Source organism: Ascaphus truei, chromosome 3 (genome assembly GCF_040206685.1).
Source record: "Ascaphus truei isolate aAscTru1 chromosome 3, aAscTru1.hap1, whole genome shotgun sequence".
Taxonomy (NCBI): Eukaryota; Metazoa; Chordata; class Amphibia; order Anura; family Ascaphidae; genus Ascaphus; species Ascaphus truei.
Window position 1 is genome coordinate 110,099,735 of NC_134485.1, and position 22,621 is coordinate 110,122,355.

Here is a 22,621-nt window from a genome sequence, read left to right on the forward strand (position 1 = left end):
GCCCACTATATTACGGGCCTAACTCATCTGACCACAATTACCCACTACTGTCTTGTACCATCAGGTGACCATTATATGAAGGTCCAGAAGTAAGCAACTAGAAAGGTACAATTGCAGTTAAAAGTGAACTCTGATACTTCCAACACTGAGACAACACGAAAACTCCTACCTCACAAAAGACTTTATACAGAAAGTGAATCGTTTCCTGAAATACTGTATATATTCCATTCCATAGCTGTGATACTAAGCATGGCAGAACACAAAATAACAAAGCATAAATAATCACAATGCAAAAATGGCAGAAACATTACCCTGTTCGCAGAACAATCCCTTGTATCCAGCTAAGCATCCACATGTCCCATCGACATGGTCACAAGTTCCATTGTTCTGGCAATGACATTCCCTGGTGCATCCATCACCATAGAAACCCTGAACACAGGCTAATAAAAAAAAAAAAAAAGAATGCAACAGAACATAAGTGCAATACAGTAGTAATCTCACACAAGAAACAGTCCTTGATCTAACCGTTTGCAGCAAAAAAAAAGAAAATGGATTCTGAAATCAGCAGTAGCCGCAAAGGTTGACCTCAAACGCCATACAAAAACATGAATTATTCTTTCTTTGATGTGCAACAAACGAAAAATGCCTTTTGTGGGTTCATTGAAATTCATTTGATTTGATATATTTCTAAAAGCTAAAACAAGGCCATAATAAAAAAGCAGAAATTCTACTCCTCGTAATCTCACTTTTTACAATATTGTAACCGCGATAGTTATTTAGTTATTTTATTTGTTGTTATGCCAAGACTAATTATGTGTATGTGTAATTCTGAAACGTCATTGTAGGTATTACATAATGGCTTCATTAAAAGTAGCTTGGCTTGTTAATCAAAATAAAAATGAAAGGATGGCTAAACACGTGCCTATGTGCAATCTTTCCAACTGCCACTATATATATACATATATATATATTATTTTTTTTTTGGACTGACTACACTAATACTTTGGGATACAAATAAACATATTTGAAAATCTTTATCGAATCTCTTGTTATGCCCAATTTCAGAATTTCCAGGTAATTTGCATTTTGTTGTTGTTCTTTGTTCCTAAAGTAATGATGATGCAACCTTTAGTGAAACAAATAAACAGAGGCATCTAATAAATAGGAGTACATGGACCCACCGAGACCTTGGGCGAGCCACATTATCTTCCAGTGGTTCCGGCATCAAAATTGGATTATAAACTCTCCGGGACAAGAACTCATTGTGTTTGCACAGTTATATGTATAGTATTGTGTACATTGTCAGTGCTCCAATCAGAATAACAATTCTGAGGATATAAATAAGTGACATTTTAACTTGAATCTTTCTAATTATGCAAAATTGTTTAAAGGAGCAATCCATGCAATATTCCATGTGTGTTTTTTTTTTTTTTTTAAATAAATCAGTTCTGTAGTATTAGATAATATTTACTATTTGTTTTTTATTCAACTCTTACTGCCATCTAAATGAGTTTTAATATACTGATTATCCTTTGATTTATATAAAACAGGTTCAGCACACCTACCCAGCAGTACAAGATATGTGTAACACGTTCCTGCTTGTAATTATTTGTTGCCAATATTCCCAGCAGTTTGAGCTGCAAACTGTAACAATAGATAATGTTACCGTAGTAATATAAGAATACATTGTAGCTGCTGAGTGACACTGACAGAAGGATCAATTGAAACTAAAAGGTGACTCATTAAGTCAACCCTGGGAAGCAGGAATTTGCTGATCTATCATGGGAGAACTAATCGATTGGCAGCTTAGGTAATTAATTTTCAATACAGGCAGTCCTCGGTTATCCGACACAATGCGTTACTCAAAATGGCGTTGGATAGTGAAACGTCTTAAATTGAAACACTTTTTTCCCATAGGATCACTGTTTAAATGAAAGGTTCCGTTCCTGAAGGCATTTTTAACACTAAAATACACCAAATATTTTACGCAGGCAATAAGATATGCAGCACACACATAAATTATATAGTATATATACTGTATTTATATATATATATATATATATATATATATATATATATATATATATATATAATATAACATAATATATAATATAATAATATATTATATAGTATAATATAATATTATAGAATATATATATTCTATACACATAAACAACGTTGCAAAGCGTTGTAAGAGCGTTGGATAAGCCATTTTGGCGTTGTATAAATGAACATAGGTATGCATTGCACAGCATTGGATAAGCCATTCGTTGTAAAACGAAGCGTTGTAAAACGAAGACTGCCTGTAAAGTTAAATTGAAGGCAGCATATATAACAAAAGATGAATATTATTATTTTTTTAAAGTGCGCTTAAACTGCCTCTTTAGCAAAAATAAATACAGCTCAACCCCGTTATAGCGCAGTCCTCGGGGGCCAACCGATCCGACCGCGCTAGAAACGTGGTTGCGCTAATAAAAAAAAATGGCCACCGCGCGCTCGATCGGGAGGGAGGAAGGAGGGAGGGAAGAGGTGGCCGGAAGCCCTACACGTCCCCCAGCAGCGGCCCTCCGAGTCCAGCCGCAGCCTGCTCCTTACCTTCCCCCCCCCACCACCCATCCCCCTCCACCGGCATCCACTTCCCCCCCCCCCCCGAGGCCCCCACATCTACCGGTCCTCCGCGGCATAATCAGTTTTGGGGCTAGCCCACGCGGCCCTCCGAGTCCCAGCCTGCTCCTCACTCACCCCCCTACCGGACTCCACACCACACACCCCCTACCGATACCCCCCCTCCTCCTCCCGATGCCAGCTCCGCTCCGATCTCAGCAGCTGACACCAAAGGTAGGGAGGGGGAGTGGGAGGGGGTGTGTGAGTGTGGTGTGCTGTGCGCTGTGTGCTGTGAGAGTGTGCTGTGTGCTGTGTGAGTGTGCTGTGAGCAGTGTGCTGTGAGTGTGTGCAGTGAGTGTGTGCAGTGAGTGTGTGCAGTGAGTGTGTGCAGTGAGTGTGTGCAGTGTGCTGTGTGCAGCGTGCAGTGAGTGTGTGCAGCGTGCAGTGAGAGTGTGTGCAGCGTGCAGTGAGAGTGTGTGCAGCGTGCAGTGAGAGTGTGTGCAGCGTGCAGTGAGAGTGTGTGCAGCGTGCAGTGAGAGTGTGTGCAGCGTGCAGTGAGAGTGTGTGCAGCGTGCAGTGAGAGTGTGTGCAGCGTGCAGTGAGAGTGTGTGCAGCGTGCAGTGAGAGTGTGTGCAGCGTGCAGTGAGAGTGTGTGCAGCGTGCAGTGAGAGTGTGTGCAGCGTGCAGTGAGAGTGTGTGCAGCGTGCAGTGAGAGTGTGTGCAGCGTGCAGTGAGAGTGTGTGCAGCGTGCAGTGAGAGTGTGTGCAGCGTGCAGTGAGAGTGTGTGCAGCGTGCAGTGAGAGTGTGTGCAGCGTGCAGTGAGAGTGTGTGCAGCGTGCAGTGAGAGTGTGTGCAGCGTGCAGTGAGAGTGTGTGCAGCGTGCAGTGAGAGTGTGTGCAGCGTGCAGTGAGAGTGTGTGCAGCGTGCAGTGAGAGTGTGTGCAGCGTGCAGTGAGAGTGTGTGCAGCGTGCAGTGAGAGTGTGTGCAGCGTGCAGTGAGAGTGTGTGCAGCGTGCAGTGAGAGTGTGTGCAGCGTGCAGTGAGTGTGTGTGCAGCGTGCAGTGAGAGTGTGTGCAGCGTGCAGTGAGAGTGTGTGCAGCGTGCAGTGAGAGTGTGTGCAGCGTGCAGTGAGTGTGTGCAGCGTGCAGTGAGAGTGTGTGCAGCGTGCAGTGAGAGTGTGTGCAGCGTGCAGTGAGAGTGTGTGCAGCGTGCAGTGAGAGTGTGTGCAGCGTGCAGTGAGAGTGTGTGCAGCGTGCAGTGAGAGTGTGTGCAGCGTGCAGTGAGAGTGTGTGCAGCGTGCAGTGAGAGTGTGTGCAGCGTGCAGTGAGAGTGTGTGCAGCGTGCAGTGAGAGTGTGTGCAGCGTGCAGTGAGAGTGTGTGCAGCGTGCAGTGAGAGTGTGTGCAGCGTGCAGTGAGAGTGTGTGCAGCGTGCAGTGAGAGTGTGTGCAGCGTGCAGTGAGAGTGTGTGCAGCGTGCAGTGAGAGTGTGTGCAGCGTGCAGTGAGAGTGTGTGCAGCGTGCAGTGAGAGTGTGTGCAGCGTGCAGTGAGAGTGTGTGCAGCGTGCAGTGAGAGTGTGTGCAGCGTGCAGTGAGAGTGTGTGCAGCGTGCAGTGAGAGTGTGTGCAGCGTGCAGTGAGAGTGTGTGCAGCGTGCAGTGAGAGTGTGTGCAGCGTGCAGTGAGAGTGTGTGCAGCGTGCAGTGAGAGTGTGTGCAGCGTGCAGTGAGAGTGTGTGCAGCGTGCAGTGAGAGTGTGTGCAGCGTGCAGTGAGAGTGTGTGCAGCGTGCAGTGAGAGTGTGTGCAGCGTGCAGTGAGAGTGTGTGCAGCGTGCAGTGAGAGTGTGTGCAGCGTGCAGTGAGAGTGTGTGCAGGGTGCAGTGAGAGTGTGTGCAGCGTGCAGTGAGAGTGTGTGCAGCGTGCAGTGAGAGTGTGTGCAGCGTGCAGTGAGTGTGTGCAGTGAGTGTGTGCAGCGTGCAGTGAGTGTGTGCAGCGTGCAGTGAGTGTGTGCAGCGTGCAGTGAGTGTGTGCAGCGTGCAGTGAGTGTGTGCAGCGTGCAGTGAGTGTGTGCAGCGTGCAGTGAGAGTGTGTGCAGTGAGTGTGTGTGCAGCGTGCAGTGAGTGTGTGTAGTGTGCAGTGAGAGTGAGTGCTGGTAGTGTGTGCAGTGTGCAGTGTGAGTGTGTGTAGTGAGAGTGTGTAGTGAGAGTGTGTAGTGAGTGTGCAGTGAGTGTGTCCAGTGAGTGTGTCCAGTGAGTGTGTGCAGTGAGTGTGTGCAGTGTGCAGTGTGCAGTGTGCAGTGAGCAATTTTTTTTTTTTAAATTCGGGTTTCATGCTAAAACCGCGTTATAAGCGGATCGCGCTATAACAAGGGTTGAGCTGTACCTAAATTGCCCCGCTGCATTGGACTGCCCCTTTAAGTGGTGTCTTCAAAAATTAACATGACTATCTTTAGGTTCCACTGCAAGGTGTGTGAGGGGATGGAGCTGGAGGCAGGGAAAGGGGTAGATTCTATATAGTCCAAATAGTCGCTCGGGCTGTTTTCAGATACAAATCCCCATTGACTTCTACAGATTATTGTCCGAAAACATTCACTTCCGACTATACAGAATTTACCCTTAAACCTACACCATGAATTAGCCTCTGCATACAGCCGGGGCAGAGCTGGAGCTGGGATACATTTAGAACGCTTGTAATTAAACTCAGAAGATTTGATATCAATGTTAGCCGTATGTGTACCATCTCTGCACAGAGATTTCAACGGTGTATGCTGCCATTCATCATTCTGTGTTTCTAAATTAATCTCCATTTGTTTCAACAGATCTATTGTCTGCTGAGCGTGCCTTTTTTTAACGCAGGATTGAAGCAGAGGGTCTCCGGAGCTGATACCTCCATAAGGGATGCCAGTAGCCGCATCGGCTGAGCTAGCTGGGGTTTAAAGTTTCCGTGTCACGTTAACCAATAGGAAGGCAAACCCGATGATGTCACGGCTCCCTATTGGCTCAAAAGGACGCCGGAACTTAAAAAAAAAGCAGCCATCTCTTGATCCCTCAGTGCCAGCTAGATGAGCCGGATCAGCTACTAGCACCCCCTACGGAGGAATCTCTGGAAGCTGGGGGGTCCCCAGAGCTGAATTGAATGGGGTTCAGCTCTGGAGACCTCTTTCAATCCTGTCTAAAGTCTACTTTTTTACGCCAACTCTCCTAAAATGTGAGTTGCTTGATAGTATACTTGCATTACCATTATCGCACACACTGCCCATCCAGCCAGCATCACATGCACATCCATCTGCAAAATATAGTAGAAAAAAAAAGTTATTATACAAAAAGTAGATATATTTTTATACTATTTATTTTAAGGGTATATTAAAAGACAATGTACATCCATGTGTTTTCAGAAATTCCCCTCTTTTACAAGTATTGAAATCTTAATTGCATCCCTACTTAAAAAAAACTCAGAGAGAAAGCTTCGTATACACAACGTCAATGCCGTATTAATATTGTAAGAGCAAAAGGGAAGCAGTTTTTTGAAAATCGTGTGTGCATATATGTAATACACACACACACACACACACACACACACACACACACACACACACACACACACACACACACACACACACACACACCAAAATAAAGGAGCTCTTCAGTATTAAGTGATACCTTTTTTTATTTGGACTAACAATTTATATGTCATAGGACGAGCTTTCGAGAGTTCTCTCTTCCTCAGGTCAGCAAGACTGGTTTACAAAGGAATCTATGGCTAAAACAGAGGTTTGGAAAGCAGAAAAAAACAGAGATTTAGATAAGAAGGGGTGACAAAGGGATGTTTGAAGAAATAAGAAGGGTAATAATACGGTGACAAGTAACAGCATGGAGGGAGAATGGGATGCTGAGGTGGGGGGGGGGGGGGGAGTTGTGGATAAGAACATTGGCAGAGAGGCAGGCAGTATAATTACAAACAATTTTGATAGTGTGTGAGAAACCCCATATCCACATTAAGACCTCTTGTTTTGGTGTCAAAGAGTCTTATCATTCTGAGTTCAAATGTTTTCCGTTCTTGGGTGCGTTTAAACATTCCATTGGAGAGAAGGAGCAGCTCAGTGAGTAAAGACACTGACTGGCACCGAGTTTGAAGCAGGGGAGCCTCGTTCAATTCCCGGTGTCGGCTCCTTGTGACCTCGGGCAAGTCACTTTATTTCCTTGTGCCTCAGGCATCAAAAAATAGATTGTAAGCACCACGGGACAGGCACCTGTGCCTGCAAAATGTCTCTGTAAAGCGCTACGTAAAACTAGCAGCGCTTTACAAGAATGTGCTAAAAAACGTGCTAAAAAATAAATGCTGTTACTTGTCACCGTTTTATTACCCTTCCAATTTCTTCAAACATCCCTTTGTCCCCCACCTTATCTAAATCTGTGTTTTCTGCTTTCCAAACCTCTGTTTTAGCCATAGATTCCATTGTAAACCCGTATTGCTGACCTGAGGAAGAGAGGAGAACTCTCAAAAGCTTGTCCTATGACATAAATTGTTAGTCCAAATAAAAAAGGTATCACCTAATACTGAAGAACTCATTTATTCTGCACTATTGCAACTGACTAACACGGCTATTTCTGTGATACATACATACATACATACATACATACATACATGTACTGTGTTAGCCGAGCGTAATAATAAAAAACGAATAAACAATACCGTTCTGTGGCTAACGCAATGCTTCCCACACAACGTTTTGTCCTACAATGACGCAGAATAAGACAGAAACTCCAAGATTAACACGGCATTTGTAGTAGCACCTCCCTGATCTCTCCACCCCCCTAGTAACCATAATAGTCCTACAACTCACTTTCCAACTGCATGTCGCCCCCCTGTATAACCTGTATAACCTACACTGTATTTTTCCTTTTTGGCTACCCTGTTAAACACCTACAGCAATGCGTCTATCTTCTCAGGTATCTGAGGCTATTGTCTTTGAATAAAAAACAAATTGAAACAAAAAAAAAAGAAAATGACTTACTCTGGGTGCAGGTCCCATGTCCACTGCAGTTTGATGGCCCACAATAGAGCACTTTGCAAGCAGGTCCCGTCCAGTAGTCAGTACATTGACACTCTCCTACAACACATTGTCCGTGACCTCCACAATCAGGGGGATCACAGAATGGCTCATGAACACATAGAACAGTAGAGATGCTCCTTGGGCAACGCCACTTTGGCTCAACCACACTGAGGACACAAGAGAATAGTGCAATAACCTGATAGTTCTCAGTAATGTTATGAGAAAAATGTTCAGCATCCCGTATTCAGTTTTAACATACACATAGTTATTTGGCTATAAAGCAGTGATTTTCAACCAGGGTTCGGTGGAAGACCGGGATTCCTTGAGCACCCCTCAGGGGTTACGCGGCTGCCAGCGCGGAAGGGCTAAGACAACTCTCCCAGCTATGCCAGGCCTGGCGGCACCTCCAACATAGCAGGGACCCGGCATCAGCAACCGCAGCCGCACAGTCACTGCTATCGTTCCTCTCCCTGCTTCTGCCATCAACTTCGGGTTGACAGGAGGGAGAGGAAGCATCAACGCCAGAGCCCGGCTCCCTTAAAGAGACAGTGTGTGTCTGTGTGGGGGATGGTGTGTGTGGTGGTAGGGGGTGGAGAGGGAAGAGGGTGAACAGTGTGGGGGAAGGGGACAGATGTTGCGCCTGTGTGTGTCGGGGGAGAGTGTATCTGTGTGGTGGAGAGAGAGAGAGAGAGAGAGAGAGAGAGAGAGAGAGAGAGAGAGAGAGAGAGAGAGAGAGTGTGTGGGGGGTGGGGGGGGGAGTGTGTGTGTGGGGGAGGGGAAGAGTGTGGGTGCGTGTGTCTGTGTGGGGGAGGGGAAGAGAGAGGGGAGAGAGAAAGAGAGAGAGTGTCTGTGTGGGGGTGAGAATGTCTCTGTGTGTGTGTCGGGGAGAGCGAGTCTGTGTCTGTGTGGGGGGCGGGGAGTGAGTGTGTGTGAGGAAGAGTGAGGGAGTGTGAGAAGGGGAGGGTGTGTGTATATATAGAAGAGAGAGGGGGAGAGTGAGTGTAAGGGAGAAAGTGTGGGGGATAGGGAGCGTATGGGGGAAGAGTGTGAGGAGGGGAGAGACACGAGAGATGGGGGGCGAGGGTTGGGGTTCCCCAGAATTTCACAATTGAATTCTGGGGTTCCCGAACCCAAAAAAATGTTGAAAATCACTGCTAGAGAGAGGATATTTACGACTCCATAAAACACATTCCATATTGGAAGACATCGTAGAGCCCTATTCGAGTGAATGTTCTATTTTTATACATTAATACCACAATATTACTTCCTCTCAGAGATAATGATGACATCACTAATTACCCCCGTGGCTGCACAGTAAGTGAACACTATTTCACCAGATGCACAGGAAGTCAGAGAGGATTGTACGTAAGATAAGCTAATTGAGGCTCATTAACATCAATACAAATCATTTTAACTACCAGAATATTTTTTTTTACTGGGTTTCATAGTTACACATCCTCACATTACATACCAATGATCAGACGGGTAATTGGAGAGGGTTCCATTTATAACCAGAGTAGCTGATCCTCCACCATCCAGGTTTATAGCATTAATAACTCCTTGACCTTTTAAGAAGTTGGCCATTTCCCACAAGTTCAGGCTAAAGAATTAAGCAAAATATAAAGCTGTAGGATTATTTCATTATGTAATGCAATGAAAACTGTCCCTAAATATGTTCTATGCACACGCTTACTGATTTTCCAATGGCCACTGATGAAATGGAAACATATTCATATTTACAGTAAATGCACACAACAGTCTTTTACAGTTTTTTCTCTCATTTCAGCTTATTGAGATAAAAGTTATATAGAGGGCAGAACAGTGCACTTATACATCCAACTTTTACATGTTTACGGGCAATATCTGTAATGTGAATACGGATTAGGCTTAGGTAAGGTAGAAGCACACGAATATTGCAATGTTGAGGTATTATACAGAGCAATAATTGAATAAGCGTACTCGCCTGTTGATATTTAAAGCTCACAGGTATATATTAAGAACACTATAGAGCATGTAGTGTAAGCGCAAGACAGGGAAAAGTCCTACTATGCGCGCGGAGGACAGTGAAGTCTCAACTCCCCCTGTGTAAACTTCATTCAGAGAATCCAAAGTATAAACATTAAAAGGTAGGTGTGTGTGTGGGGGGGGGGGGGGGGTGAAAGCATTCAATCTTAATGTTCAGAAAGAGAGGAGAACAGTCTCTATTAAAAAAGTATTTGTATTTAAGTGTACATACACAGAAAAAGTGACAATTACATTGGATTACGCATGCTGTATACAAAAATAGAACACACACATAGCTGACACACTCACCTGGGGAGACTCAACGTTTCGGGCCCTTTGTCAAGAGTACAAGGTACACAATGTCACTAGATTAGTAGACTCTTGACAAAGGGCCAGAGCCCGAAATGTCGAGTCTCTTCGGTCGAATGCGTCAGTGATGTAAGTTTTTTTCTATTTGTGTATACAGCATGTCTAATTAATCTATAGCAAATGTCACTTTTTTTGTGTATGTACACAAATATAAATCCTTTTTTGATGGAGACTGGTGTCCCCTCCCTTTCTTAAAATTAAGATCGAGTGCTTTCCCCCCCCCCCCCCCCAACACCTTTTAATGATTATACAGAGCAGTGCACTGGCAACTTGCAGGCTGTGATTCACAGTGAAAACTACAGTATGTAAGCCCAACTATCGCAAAAAGATATAGGACGCCTCCTACTGGTAGACTGTTTGATAGCAAGTAGACTTCAAGAAGGTCTTCGAACTGGAAATAAGATCACAGAACTGTTTCTGCTGCATTGAGGCAGGTCTATTTACACTGAAGCTGTAGGCATGAAAAATACTAAAAACCACACTACAACCACAGATAAAATAATGTGTTTTTTCTTTGCCCTAAAGAACCACTGTCTATATAGCAGGGCAAGCATTCGTCTCAAAGTAGGTTTGGCGCTTAATACATGGAAGTTTAAAACATAACCTTATACAGACTCAAATAATTGAAAGCTGAATATATGTCAAAGGCAACATGCACCTAAGAAACAAGATAAAATCCTTATTTGTTTTATTCATTTAACTGTGGATTCCACCAGCAACTAAAGATGCTGGCTCACACTCCCTCTGATAACCCTCAAAGTTGCAATCCCTACAAAAAACAAACTTTAATCTTTTCCATGCATATATTAATTACTTCAGATTGGTCCTGTTGGTAAATTGTAAAGCAACGTGATCATCCTACAGTCAGCATAGCAGAGATCTGCTAGATTGTGTGTAAGTGGGAGCTAGATAAGATTTTACCTATATTAGCTTTTATGGGAGTGCATATGTTTACAAATACTTCGTACCATTCATGGGTGGCTTGCCCTATCGGGCGATCGAGGTTGCCCTGGTGGGGCCGTGCTGCTGGTGCCCTGACCACCTTCAATACTCTCTCTCCTCCTGTGGGCACTGGGATTCAACTTCTGCCCACCCGGAGGGAGTTGGGGAGTCCCCGGACCAGCGCAGGACCATTCCTCACGCCAAGGTGTGTGTGAGAGAGAGGGGAGTGTCTTACCTCCTCCCGAGCAGCCCTCCTCCTGCAGCATCACATTGTCATAGCGACGCGTTGCCATAACAATGCGACAACATGATGCAGCAACGCTGCAGGAGGAGGGCCACTCTCTAAGGAATCGCCCGGACTGTGTCAACATTATCATTTGCAGTGGTGAAAATGGTTTCTTCAAACATAAAAAATGCCAAGAGAGTTACGTTTAAGAAACGTAATATTGTTATTAGAAACAGGCAGTCTTACCCCCTGTCATCTGTCTGCCCATCTACATGAAACAGGATAAGCCGACCCTCCTGATCGTGTCCCAGTGCTGTCCTAGCTGAGATCACATTAACAAAGCGATCAAAGGTGCCTGGTCAGAAAGATGCAAGAGAAATGATAGACTTCGGGATAAGCATATGAACTACAGTTCATAGAACAAATAAATAAAGTCCAACAAAGCAAACATGTATCTCTCTGTGTCACTTTAATGCCTTTAACCTATTGAGGTGTTTTAGTAATACAACAACCAAGGGGTTAACTTTCAGTTTAAATTTTTTTTATTTTTCCATGTCTCCTGTGAGGCCACCTGGTCTTTGCATTAATAGGCCAATAAAACAATGTGTTTATAATAGTGGTGACTAGTGAAGGTGTACAGATGTATAAAAGAGGTCACATGATCTCTAGATTATCGTCAAGGGAATCAGGGTAAATTCCTGAGACAGTTCTGACAAACAGTGTTACAGAAAGAGCACTCATTTTCAATACAGATTAAAAAATGTATAGTAATTAAAATTTGATGTAATTCACAAGGATAAAAAAAAATATATATATAGATTTGTGGTGGCAAAATTAGCGTGTGCAATAATATCAAATATGACAGGTTGTCTGGGTTGCATATGTCGGATATTTGTTTCCGCCTCAAAGATTAAAATTATTCGTCAAGACAGATGTCCCGGCGTGCTCTAAAATCATTCGTCTTAACGGTGAGGGTAGCATTATCCTAGGGGTTACAGGGTATTTTATACGCTTAGAGTTTTTCCAATATGGTTGGCCTGTCCTGGTCACAGGGGCAAAGTTTTGGGCATAAAAACAATGTAATTGGGTATCAAGAGTAGAACATAGATGGGTGAGATATCCATAACACGCGGGTTCTCATATCTTCACCGTCAAGACCTCTGACGGGAACAAATATAGTTCATTGGTAACATATAGGTTCACTGTTTAATCATTTTACTTTATGAAACGGTCTGAATTTATATACAGGCATACCCCGGTTTAAGGACACTCACTTTAAGTACACTCGCGAGTAAGTACATATCGCCCAATAGGCAAACGGCAGCTCACGCATGCGCCTGTCAGCACGTCCTGAACAGCAATACCAGCTCCCTACTTGTACCGAAGCTGTGTGCAAGCGGGGAGACGATAGAGCCTGTTACACATGCGTTATTTACATCAGTTATGCACGTATATGACGATTGCAGTACAGTACATACATCGATAAGTGGGGGAAAGGTAGTGCTTCACTTTAAGTACATTTTCGCTTTACATACATGCTCCGGTCCCATTGCGTACGTTAATGTGGGGTATGCCTGTATGGTATGTCTTTTAACATTCCTTTTCTCTAAAAAAGCCCTGTACCACTTTACAGATATTACATTTATTGTCTTTGGGCTCTAATTGATCTTAGTACCTTTTTGAAGATGGCAACTGCATCTTCTGACACATTTTGCGAAATTGTTTTTTGTGTGAAAATTATATCAAATAGGAGGCCAAGGACTCCCGAGTCAAGACCTTAAATTATTCTTGGTGGTGGCAGCATAATTGAGGTGTAGTGTGACTGGTTTGGGGGAGATATTGCTAATTTTTAGTGAGTCAGTTGGATAGCTGGAGTTTTTAACTCCTTTCACATATACAAGTCACGTGCACACAGGTGTGGTATGTTTACTGCCAATTGATTCAACTGTTGTCAAAGAAGCTTTACCTGTCGTTTGAGGTCTATCACATTCTGCAGCTTTGCTCTGCTCAATGTAAACTTCTCCATTACGCAGCAGCCATACAACTCCACTCAACAGTTGCACAAAGGGGTTTTTTTCATCTAAGACCTGCTCTTCTGACAGATAACTAGAAAATACACAGATCAAGTCTATAAAAACCACTGTTATGGTATTCATCTATCAGAATTTTTCACCCCATCTCTGCTCAGATGCTTTATTATTTCACAAGAAAACTGAATGCAGCAGCCATCCAAATTTAAAATTGACAAACAAGGACTGAGGATAAGCCAGAGAGGGGTCGAAACGCTGGAACTATGTAATGTAAATAATAAAACGTGTTCGTCAATTTTGAATTCAAAGTGCTGCTGCTTCATTCTCATACATGGAACTTCAAGGAATTTGGTCAATTCCAGTGAGGTACAAGCACCCCCCCCCCTTCCCCATGATATTATTTGATCATTTCCGTATACCTTTTTAACCCTGGGGCACCACCTCCATTAAGCAAGTCCTTTATTTCCCTAGAAACAGATGTAACACGCACATGCTAAATGTATAAATTTAGCTTTCTCTACATCAGGGGGGCGCAAACTTTTTTCCCTGCGCCCCCTTGCCGGCGGTCTCCTCACCCCGCACCCCCGACACCCACTTACCTTGGCTCCGGCGTCATGACATCACGTTGCCATAGCAACGTGACGTCAAATTACCTCGCTGCGTCATTTGACGCCGCGTTGCCATGGCGACGCGTGTAGAGCCAAGGTAAGTAAAGGTTTACAGAGGCCCTGCAGCTCCCCCAGCACTTAATTTTGACACACATGCCCCTATATTTACGCAAAAAATTGATTCACTATCACCTCCTAGATATGAAGGGTTTGGCCTCATTTGATTTAATTTACAAATATCTATCCAGTATACTTCAGAATAGGTGTCAGGTCCATGATATCTTCATTTTAATAAAGTCCTCCAACTAAGTGGTGACCTATTTGTCACCTCTTTCTGTGATGCACAAGTGATCATTCAAGACGGAGTTTCTTTTGAGGCCGACAGTCCAGGATCTGGCTATTGTCCCTACTAAACTACACATATTTCACTTTAAGTGGGCCATCAGTGATAGCCGGTTCACCTGCAATGGCTGAACATAAATTGTTCAGTCTAACCCTAACCATAATATGCCAGCCTAGCCCTTACCATACCCAGCACACGAGTCCTAATATTCTGGGAGAAAATCACTGCTTGCTAAATAAGGAAGAGAGAGGATGTTATAGAGCTGGATGTCAGGCATATACACATTTTGTATTATGATACATATCATTCCCATAATACAAAAAAAGAGAATCCAGAGAAGGGATTTCAAAAAGCCACTATTAGAGTGCATGCAATACGCCTGTATTTGTGTAGACAGATTGAAATGCCAAGACCTTTCTTGCCATACAAAAGGAGAGAAAGAAAACAGATCGAAAAGCTGCACTGGAGTTCCAAATAATCCCACAAATGTAGCGATAAAAAATTGACTTTTAATAATACTAATAAAATAACTATTATGCGCCTAAAAAAAATATATAAAATCGTACAAAATTGAGGGAGTGGGTGTGTTCCTATTAAATCAAGTGTTGGTCTCTAAGGTTGCAGCCAGGCTGGGAGCGTGCGTGCTGGCGCTCGAGCGCTGTGACGTCATGTGCTCTGCTTGGCTGTGTGATTCCTGGCCAGCTTGTTGGGTGCATGTGGGGGCATGTCGGGGGGTGCGGCCATGATGTCACGGAGCTGGTTCGCCTGACGCGCTAGAAACAAATGTACTTTTCTCTGCAAGCAGCTGAGCGCGCCGTGCGCACACGGGCACACCCGCTGGTCACACGCATTGTAGCAATGTGTTTCATCGCAGCGACGCACCAGCTCAGCATCACCCTAGCCACAGCCTAACACAAGCAATACATAGAGGTAATAGGAGCTAAGGAGTGGGAGGAATCTGACAGTCCTCGAATGACTTATCGTGTGTGTGTGCGTGTCTATATACATGCATGAAACATAGCCTGCAAATGTCTTAGTAGGAGATCCAGATTTCTCAGGGAAGATCGCAACAATGGATGAAGCCTGGGTAATGAGTGATAGTCCAAATGAACATACCTACAAAATCCTCTCCCTTCCCGCACGTAAGCCTGTGGTTGGAGCGGAGATCAGGACCTGTTCGATACTGCTGCATAACCCACCCGCTCCCTCCAGAGGGTTGACGTCAGACAATCCCAACGTGCATTTCGTGTATAGACATTTCCCCTTAGAAAGCGCCTATACGTGAAACGTACGACGGGATAGTCTGTCACCAGCTCTACATCGGCCCTTTGGAGGGAGCAGGTCAGTGAATCCACATGCTCTCTAGAAAGGGCCGGTGCCCCACACTGGTGACGGAAGCCAATCCCGACATACGTTTCACATATAGACGCTTTCTGAAGGGGATAGCAAAAAAGGATGACATTTCAATCTCTGTCGACACAATTATACACGAATATTGAGTGCACTGGATTCTCCCTCACCCGCATCCCTTGTAATGTCCTCACAAGTGCACCCTGTTCCTTAATATACTGAGAGGTTGAGAAAGTGGCTATGTTAGGGTTGATTTTACTATGAAGTAAAATCAAAAGCGCAATAATAAATACGTTGAAATTGAATAATTTACTGCAAGGTGCTTACCCGAAAACCATGGTACCATCTGCCCTGATGCCAAACTGAGCATTTTGGATGCCTCTGGAGTTTTGTACCTGCATGCCGTTACTCACGATGTTCCCAAGACAAGTTCCAGTACTTGTATTAAAATAACCACCGTTCTGAGCCACAATGCACTTTCCATATGTGACAGTTTCTTCAACAGTTGCTGTTAAGTTTTTACTGCAGCCTCCAGTTCCACCTGGCTCCAACACAGAAAATGTCCTCAGAGGATTATTTACGAATGTAAAATGTCCATAGACTGTCTTTTCATTATTTGCATCAAGAAACTTTGATACAAATACTGTGGTTGTAGCTACTGGAAGCTGTGTGTTATTGTTACTAGGCCACTCTTCATGTGTTGTATTACCATGAGCAATAGGCTGACAATCTCGGACATTCCGATGGCTGTGGTTCGGGCCATGTTTGGAGAGGGGAGGATATGGCAGTAACAAATCATCAAGCAACGAATTCCTAAATGCACAAGAAGTGTTAGCATCAACATAATTTGTTTTATTTGGGGCTCAATTTTCTAATAATTAATATTGGGTTTTGGATTGCTAGTCAGGGTACAAAAATGATGGACATAATTGAATACATATGTGCATTAATTAACTCCTACAGACAGGACATCAAGATTTTTAACTTAAGGGCCAAATTGGTGAACAGTACGATCATTACAATGATACATAGACCCCATGTCCTTAACCCAGTGTTTAACTTTTTTTGGTTAAGAAACCCTCAAATTATATTGTTAAATTCTGAGGAACCCCATCTCTCTCTAATAGTGCGTCTGAGATCAGATGTATTGTAAGGAACCCCAACCTTCTCTAAGAGCGCGTCTGAGATCAGATGTAGTTGGTACAATTTTCAAATGACCTGCAAATTAAAGGGAACCCTTTTGGGATGCCAGTGGAACCAAAGGGTTCATAGGAGCCCCTGTTGATAAACACTGCCTTGTCCAATAGTATGTGGTTAAATGGGAGTAGAGTAGCATTGCTATTTATTGCAAAACAAAAAACATACACTTAGGTTTTTAAAGAATGGTGTCCAGAGAGCTTTATCACCTAGTTAAGAACGGTGCTCTCCGGTTATCATGCACACTGCACGAGTCACATAAAATGAAGAGCAATATTCTATTTATAATAAAACTACAATGCAACAAGGACATCTTCTCAACACACGTTGTCCAAACACATCACATCTGCAATTCAAGGGCCACATAGTAACACAAAAAATGGAACACAAAATAGCAAAGGAAGTTTGGAAGCACACAATTAATTAAACATATTTGAGCACGGACATAAAACAGATGGCTACAGCAGAGCCCTCCAAAAGCAAATCACTTGAATGCACACCACTAAAGAAAAAAATATAGAATTTAATGAAAATCACTAAAACATGAGTCACTACAATTAAAAAAGGTGATAGGTGGAAAATATTCCCACCGAATAAGGATAAGTGATTGGGGAGATTCAATTAATGCTTCAATTATAAATAAGTAACTAGTATAGAATCACATCCAATTAATATCAGCATGCCAGGGAAAAATAATACTATAAACAGCTAGGCGACAATCAATATTGTGGGGGGAGGGGGTCCGATATATGTCCACACGTAAATGGGTAGATAAAATAGATGGGAAGCCTGATCTATATACATAGATATATACAAAAATGTAATAAGGTATGTGATGTTAAGAAATACCCCATATACAGTATAACAGAGGCTGTTGGCTAATAAATAAAGCCACAATGTTTTTAAATTAATCTAAATAGGGTAGTGAAATGCTAGTTTGAAACTCAAATTAGCAGTACTGATACTCATATGAGCCAATAGTAGAGTGATTCATAATATCCCAACATATGCATTGATAAGGAATACTGCAAAAATGTGGCTCATAGATTTAATTAAAAAAATAGTCCTGTTGATAATCATCTGGATAGAATAATACAATGAATTTTACCCTATACCTAGTAGATAAATTAAAGTAAGCACCTCTTTAAAAAAACGCCTACGTCATAACAGATATACAGCACCCAGATATACAGATATGTGCTCAAAAATAAGTGATATCTAGGAATGCAGCTCAAAACCCTTTTAGAGACTGGTCTAAGTCTAAGTCTCTTCAAAGGAGTATGGCTGCGTCCATACAGGGACAGACCGCGTGGACGGAAGGGGCGTGCGACGCGCGTGAAATCAGTCGAAACGGATTTCTCGGGCGGTCACGTAAGCGGTTCACCCAATGAGGGCGAACCAGCTCCGTGACGTCACTGGCTCGCCCATAGACACGCCCCCGGACGGCGCGCGTACTAAGGCTAGGGACAGCACCCGCTTTCCCTCAGCCTCCGCACGGCTGCAGTGTCTATGAACGCAGCCTATAGGTTGATGGAGTTTGGGGAGTGCAGATATCACCAGATTATGAAAAATAGAAAATATATAATAGTGCAGATGGTCTGCAATGTGGGTGAGGTAAGCAAAAATGATCCGAGATGTGCACTCACATTTAGTGTAAAAGATTAAAGCAGTTTCCAAATATAGTTTGGTATGTGAACGCTTGACCAGATGTCAGTCAAATCAGCTCAGATTTGGTCGCAGGTGCAGTGGTGTGAAGTTCTCAGAGCCTAATAAAAAAAAACAGAACATACTATAGTGCGATCTGTTGTATTAGGCAAATTGAACATATAAATGAATACAACTCACTTACTTAAACCGTACGGATACAGGTGTGTAGTACCATAGATGTGATCAGTTTCTCTGATCACTGCTGCCGTGTACCGTCCTCTGGATATTCGTGTCTCTCCGGCTGTAGAACGTCCGGTCTCGCTATTTCCTGTCCATGGAAGGCAGTGAGACGTTGGAACGCATGGGGCCCCTTCACCGGCAAATGCGGACGGGCGCTTCATCAAGTCAGCTGTCACCTTACGAAGCCGAATTACCTTCGAAGCGCGTAGAGTCTACTACAAGCCACTGCCATCTGAGTTGCTGTGTTGCCATCCTGTCCACCAGCCTGTCAGCTGAGATTCTGCCTTTGGAGGATCAGCGCCCGTCCGCATTAGCCGGTGAAGGAGCCCCATGCATTCCAACGTCTCACAGCGTTTTCCATGGACAGGAAATAGAGATACTGGAAGACCGGAAGTTCTACAGCCGGAGAGACGCGAGTATCCAGAGGATGGTACACGGCAGCAGTGATCAGAGAAACTGATCACACCTACACTGGCGACACACTTTATTCGAGCTCGGCTAGTCCCACGAATTCGGGTATACCCGGGTGTATTGAGGTTTGTCACTGTTTTCTGCCCGAGTGCATTGAGGTATTTTCCAGGCAGGGATTGAAGCATTTTATTCCCGCTGGCTGCAATACTGCACAGTATATATATATATACTGCATTACAATTCATGAATTTATGCCATCTGGTAGACACGCGAAGCATTGCAGCCTATTAAATCCTAATCATTATCATTTAACAGATCAGCCGCCCGTCAGCCAGGCATGAACCCAGGCTGGGAAGGCAAACGCAACGGGGCTTGTCAGAGGTGAGGAGCGGCGCATTCCAGGTATCTGCCAGGTACATACTGGGTATTTGCTCGAATAAAGTGTGTCGGTGCAGTATAGTACTACACACCTGTATCCTCACGATTTATGTGAGTTGTATTCATTTATATGTTCAATTTGCCTAATACAACAGATCGCATTATGGTATATTCTGTCTTTTTTATTGGGCTCTGAGAACTTCACACCTGCGACCAAATCTGAGCTGATTGACCGACACCTGGTCAACCGTTCACATACCAAACTATATTTGGAAACTGCTTTAATCTTTTACACTAAATGTGAGTGCACATCTCATAGATCATTTTTGCTTACCTCACCCACATTGCAGACCATCTGCACTATTATATATTTTCTATTTTTCATAATCTGGTGATATCTGCACTCCCCAAACTCCATTAACCTATGCTGATATAAAAGCAGCAGTCCAAACTGCTGTTTCCCTCCTCCTTTAATATGTGCATCAATACAATTCACACAATGATAAGTAATTAGCTAAGTTGGCGATTGATCCGTTCTCCTGTGATCGATCGGCGAAGGTTCGGCTCGAGGGTTCACTAAATGGCTGTCAGTGCTGCAGAAAAGTACCAAATATGTAATGATCTGTGGCGAAGATCATGTGACCAGGCAGTCACTATATAGAATTGGTGCACTGCTAGAGAGAGGCAGGGCTCAAAAAGGGGTTTGCCAGAGCCTATTTAGAAGAGAAAGGGGATGTGACTTTGTAAATGGTTGCTATAGAAACAGAACATGCCAGTTACATTAGAATACATTTAACATTTCATTCAGAGTAGTTTAAAAAAAATACTACAAGTATTTTCTAATAGTATAGAACTGCTTTATTAAAAAAGATTCTATACTAGCTACATATTTGTAATTGAAGCATTAATTTTATTGAATCTCCCCAATCACTTATCCTTATTCAGTGGGTATATTTTCCACCCCATGAGCTTTTCAATTATCCTGACTTATGTTTTAGTGATTTTCATTAAATGCTATATTTTATTCTTTTGTGATGTGCATTCAAGTGATCTGCTTTTGGAGGGCTCTGCTGTAGCCATCCGTTTTTGTCTTCATTTGATTACTAATCACAGCAGTAAACCCACGATATTGTCACGATAAATACATTTAACCATTGTTTATACACATTGTTGGATTTTACAACCCTCTAGTTAATCAACTTCTATTCCTGTGGTTTTTGTACATTTCAGTATTGCAACTAAAAAAACACAATCCACTTACATTCCTTTTTTTTTTTTAAACTTTATTTGGGATTGATTCACACAATTGGCACACTTTTCGATTCCAACAGAGTACAATATCGTATAAGCCTAACTTTTCTCTTTTATCTATGTATCAACGGTATCGTCCTGATGCACCATGTTTTCTAGACGTATTACTCATCAGTTTGTGTCTTTTAGCACTTTGTTTTCTAGTTTAATTTATTTTTTGCTTTCCATTTTGTTTATAATTCTATAAACGAATTATTTGACTTTTAATGCTCTCACTCCACTTTCACATGGCTACGATTTCGTCTAATTTGTTGTTTATTAAACATTCCTAGTTTATTTTTTTTAATGTCTCCAGAAGTTCGTCTATTAAAATAGCAGTGACTCGTGTCAGTGTGTTACTGTGAATACTGTCCAAACATACTGTAAAAGGTTTCATGAAAACACACAACTTCATTTGGAACTTGAATAAAAGGAAGGATTATGGTAGCAAGTGATTGAAGTTTAAACAGTGAACCCTGCAGTGCCAGGAGGATCAGTAACACGCTCCTCTTGCAAAGCAACGCAGGCCCTTCTTTTAATGTGTTAATTTAAAGAAATAATTTGCCTGTTCGCTAAATGCATTGAGATCAGTGGGCCAAATAAAAGTTATTCGCTGTTGAAACTCCAGCTGCGGCATCTGGTTGAAGACACATTACAATGAATCTTCTCGGACAAGTGTACAGTCATCAATAGCTGTCACCGAACAGGAAGCAGCAGTAGCTGCGCGTCTCCTTACCTGGCACTGACATACAGGCAACACTGGAAGATCAGCAACAGCCTCAGCGTCTCCCTGTGCCCAGCGCTGCCTGGGTGGGACTGTGCCCCTTCCCGAACCAGCGGTGGGTTACCATCATGTGCCTCACTCACCCCGCATCCAGCGGCTCTCATGGGCGCCGCCATGCTGAACCGGACAGCGGTCACGTGACCACTTCCTGCACTGTGCTCCAGCGGAGCACGTGTCACTAGCTGCTGCTGCTGCTGCTGCTGCGAGCAGTGACTATCAAGTTTCTCTTATGTTTTTAGTATTGCACCAAACGGGGCCAGAAAGAGCGGTCTGTGGTGAAGATATATATATAAAATTAGTAATATGCATACATTATCGTAATATCAAAATGTAGTGGCAGCCCCCTATGCACCCCTAGTCCCAGCCACCATGTGTATACTGTAAAAAAACTGCTAGTTTTTTTTTGTCCCTTGGGGCTCCAACTTGAAGATGCTCTTATGATATTGATAGGTTTATACCTTCCTCCTTGTATGTATTTGTAAATCTAATTGTTTATATACGTTTTGCATACCCCCTTATAGGAGGCTCTGCTTTTTTTCTGCCAAGGGTTGAAGCTCAGAACCTTTGGCTAATTAAAGCAGCTGGGAGATTGATGACTGATGTGATAGTGATAAGCTGATTGTGTGTAGCCAGGTCAGCTGATGGCTACTATTCTGCCCTTGGGCTGGCAGTAAACCCTGGTACAATCAGGTTGCCAGTAGTTGGTATGGGGTTTTCCCCTTCCATTTGCTACTGCACTTGAGTGACAGCAGGGTTGGTGTACATCAGGCCTGCACAACTCGTAAAGTGAGAAGGGCCGAAATGCTCCAAGGAAAAAAAATTTGGGCTGCACGGGTAAAATCATCATCATCATCTCTCCTCCAGCACCTCTCATCACCATCCTCATATCTCCCCCAGAACCCCTCACTATCAACCTTTGCGATGCTCCCCATCTATCTCTCATACCCCCATCTCTCCCCCTCACCCACACACATAATACCCCCCTGCACACCACACACATCCCACCCCCCCTGCACCTCACATCCTCCCCCCCCCCTTCACCTCACACCACTCTCCCCCCCTGCACCTCACACCACTCTCCTCGCCTGCACCTCACACCACTCTCCCCACCTGCACCTCACACCACTCTCCCCCCTGCACCTCACACCACTCT

General features: G+C 43.5%; 1 protein-coding gene across 2 annotated transcripts in view; it reads right to left on the reverse strand.

Annotated features, from left to right (window-relative positions):
• NAGPA (N-acetylglucosamine-1-phosphodiester alpha-N-acetylglucosaminidase) overlaps positions 1-21,610 on the reverse strand; it is a 44,500-nt gene extending 22,890 nt beyond the window's left edge. For both annotated transcript variants that reach the window (XM_075589345.1, XM_075589346.1), the window contains exons 1-8: positions 21,421-21,610; positions 15,849-16,334; positions 13,157-13,296; positions 11,437-11,545; positions 9,121-9,249; positions 7,611-7,816; positions 5,834-5,881; positions 312-440 (exon numbers count right to left, since the gene is read on the reverse strand). In XM_075589345.1, the coding sequence (XP_075445460.1) occupies positions 312-440; positions 5,834-5,881; positions 7,611-7,816; positions 9,121-9,249; positions 11,437-11,545; positions 13,157-13,296; positions 15,849-16,334; positions 21,421-21,584 (1,411 nt within the window). In that variant the 5' untranslated portion in view covers positions 21,585-21,610. The remainder of the gene's footprint in view (positions 1-311; positions 441-5,833; positions 5,882-7,610; positions 7,817-9,120; positions 9,250-11,436; positions 11,546-13,156; positions 13,297-15,848; positions 16,335-21,420) is intronic.
• Positions 21,611-22,621: the final 1,011 nt, after the last annotated feature.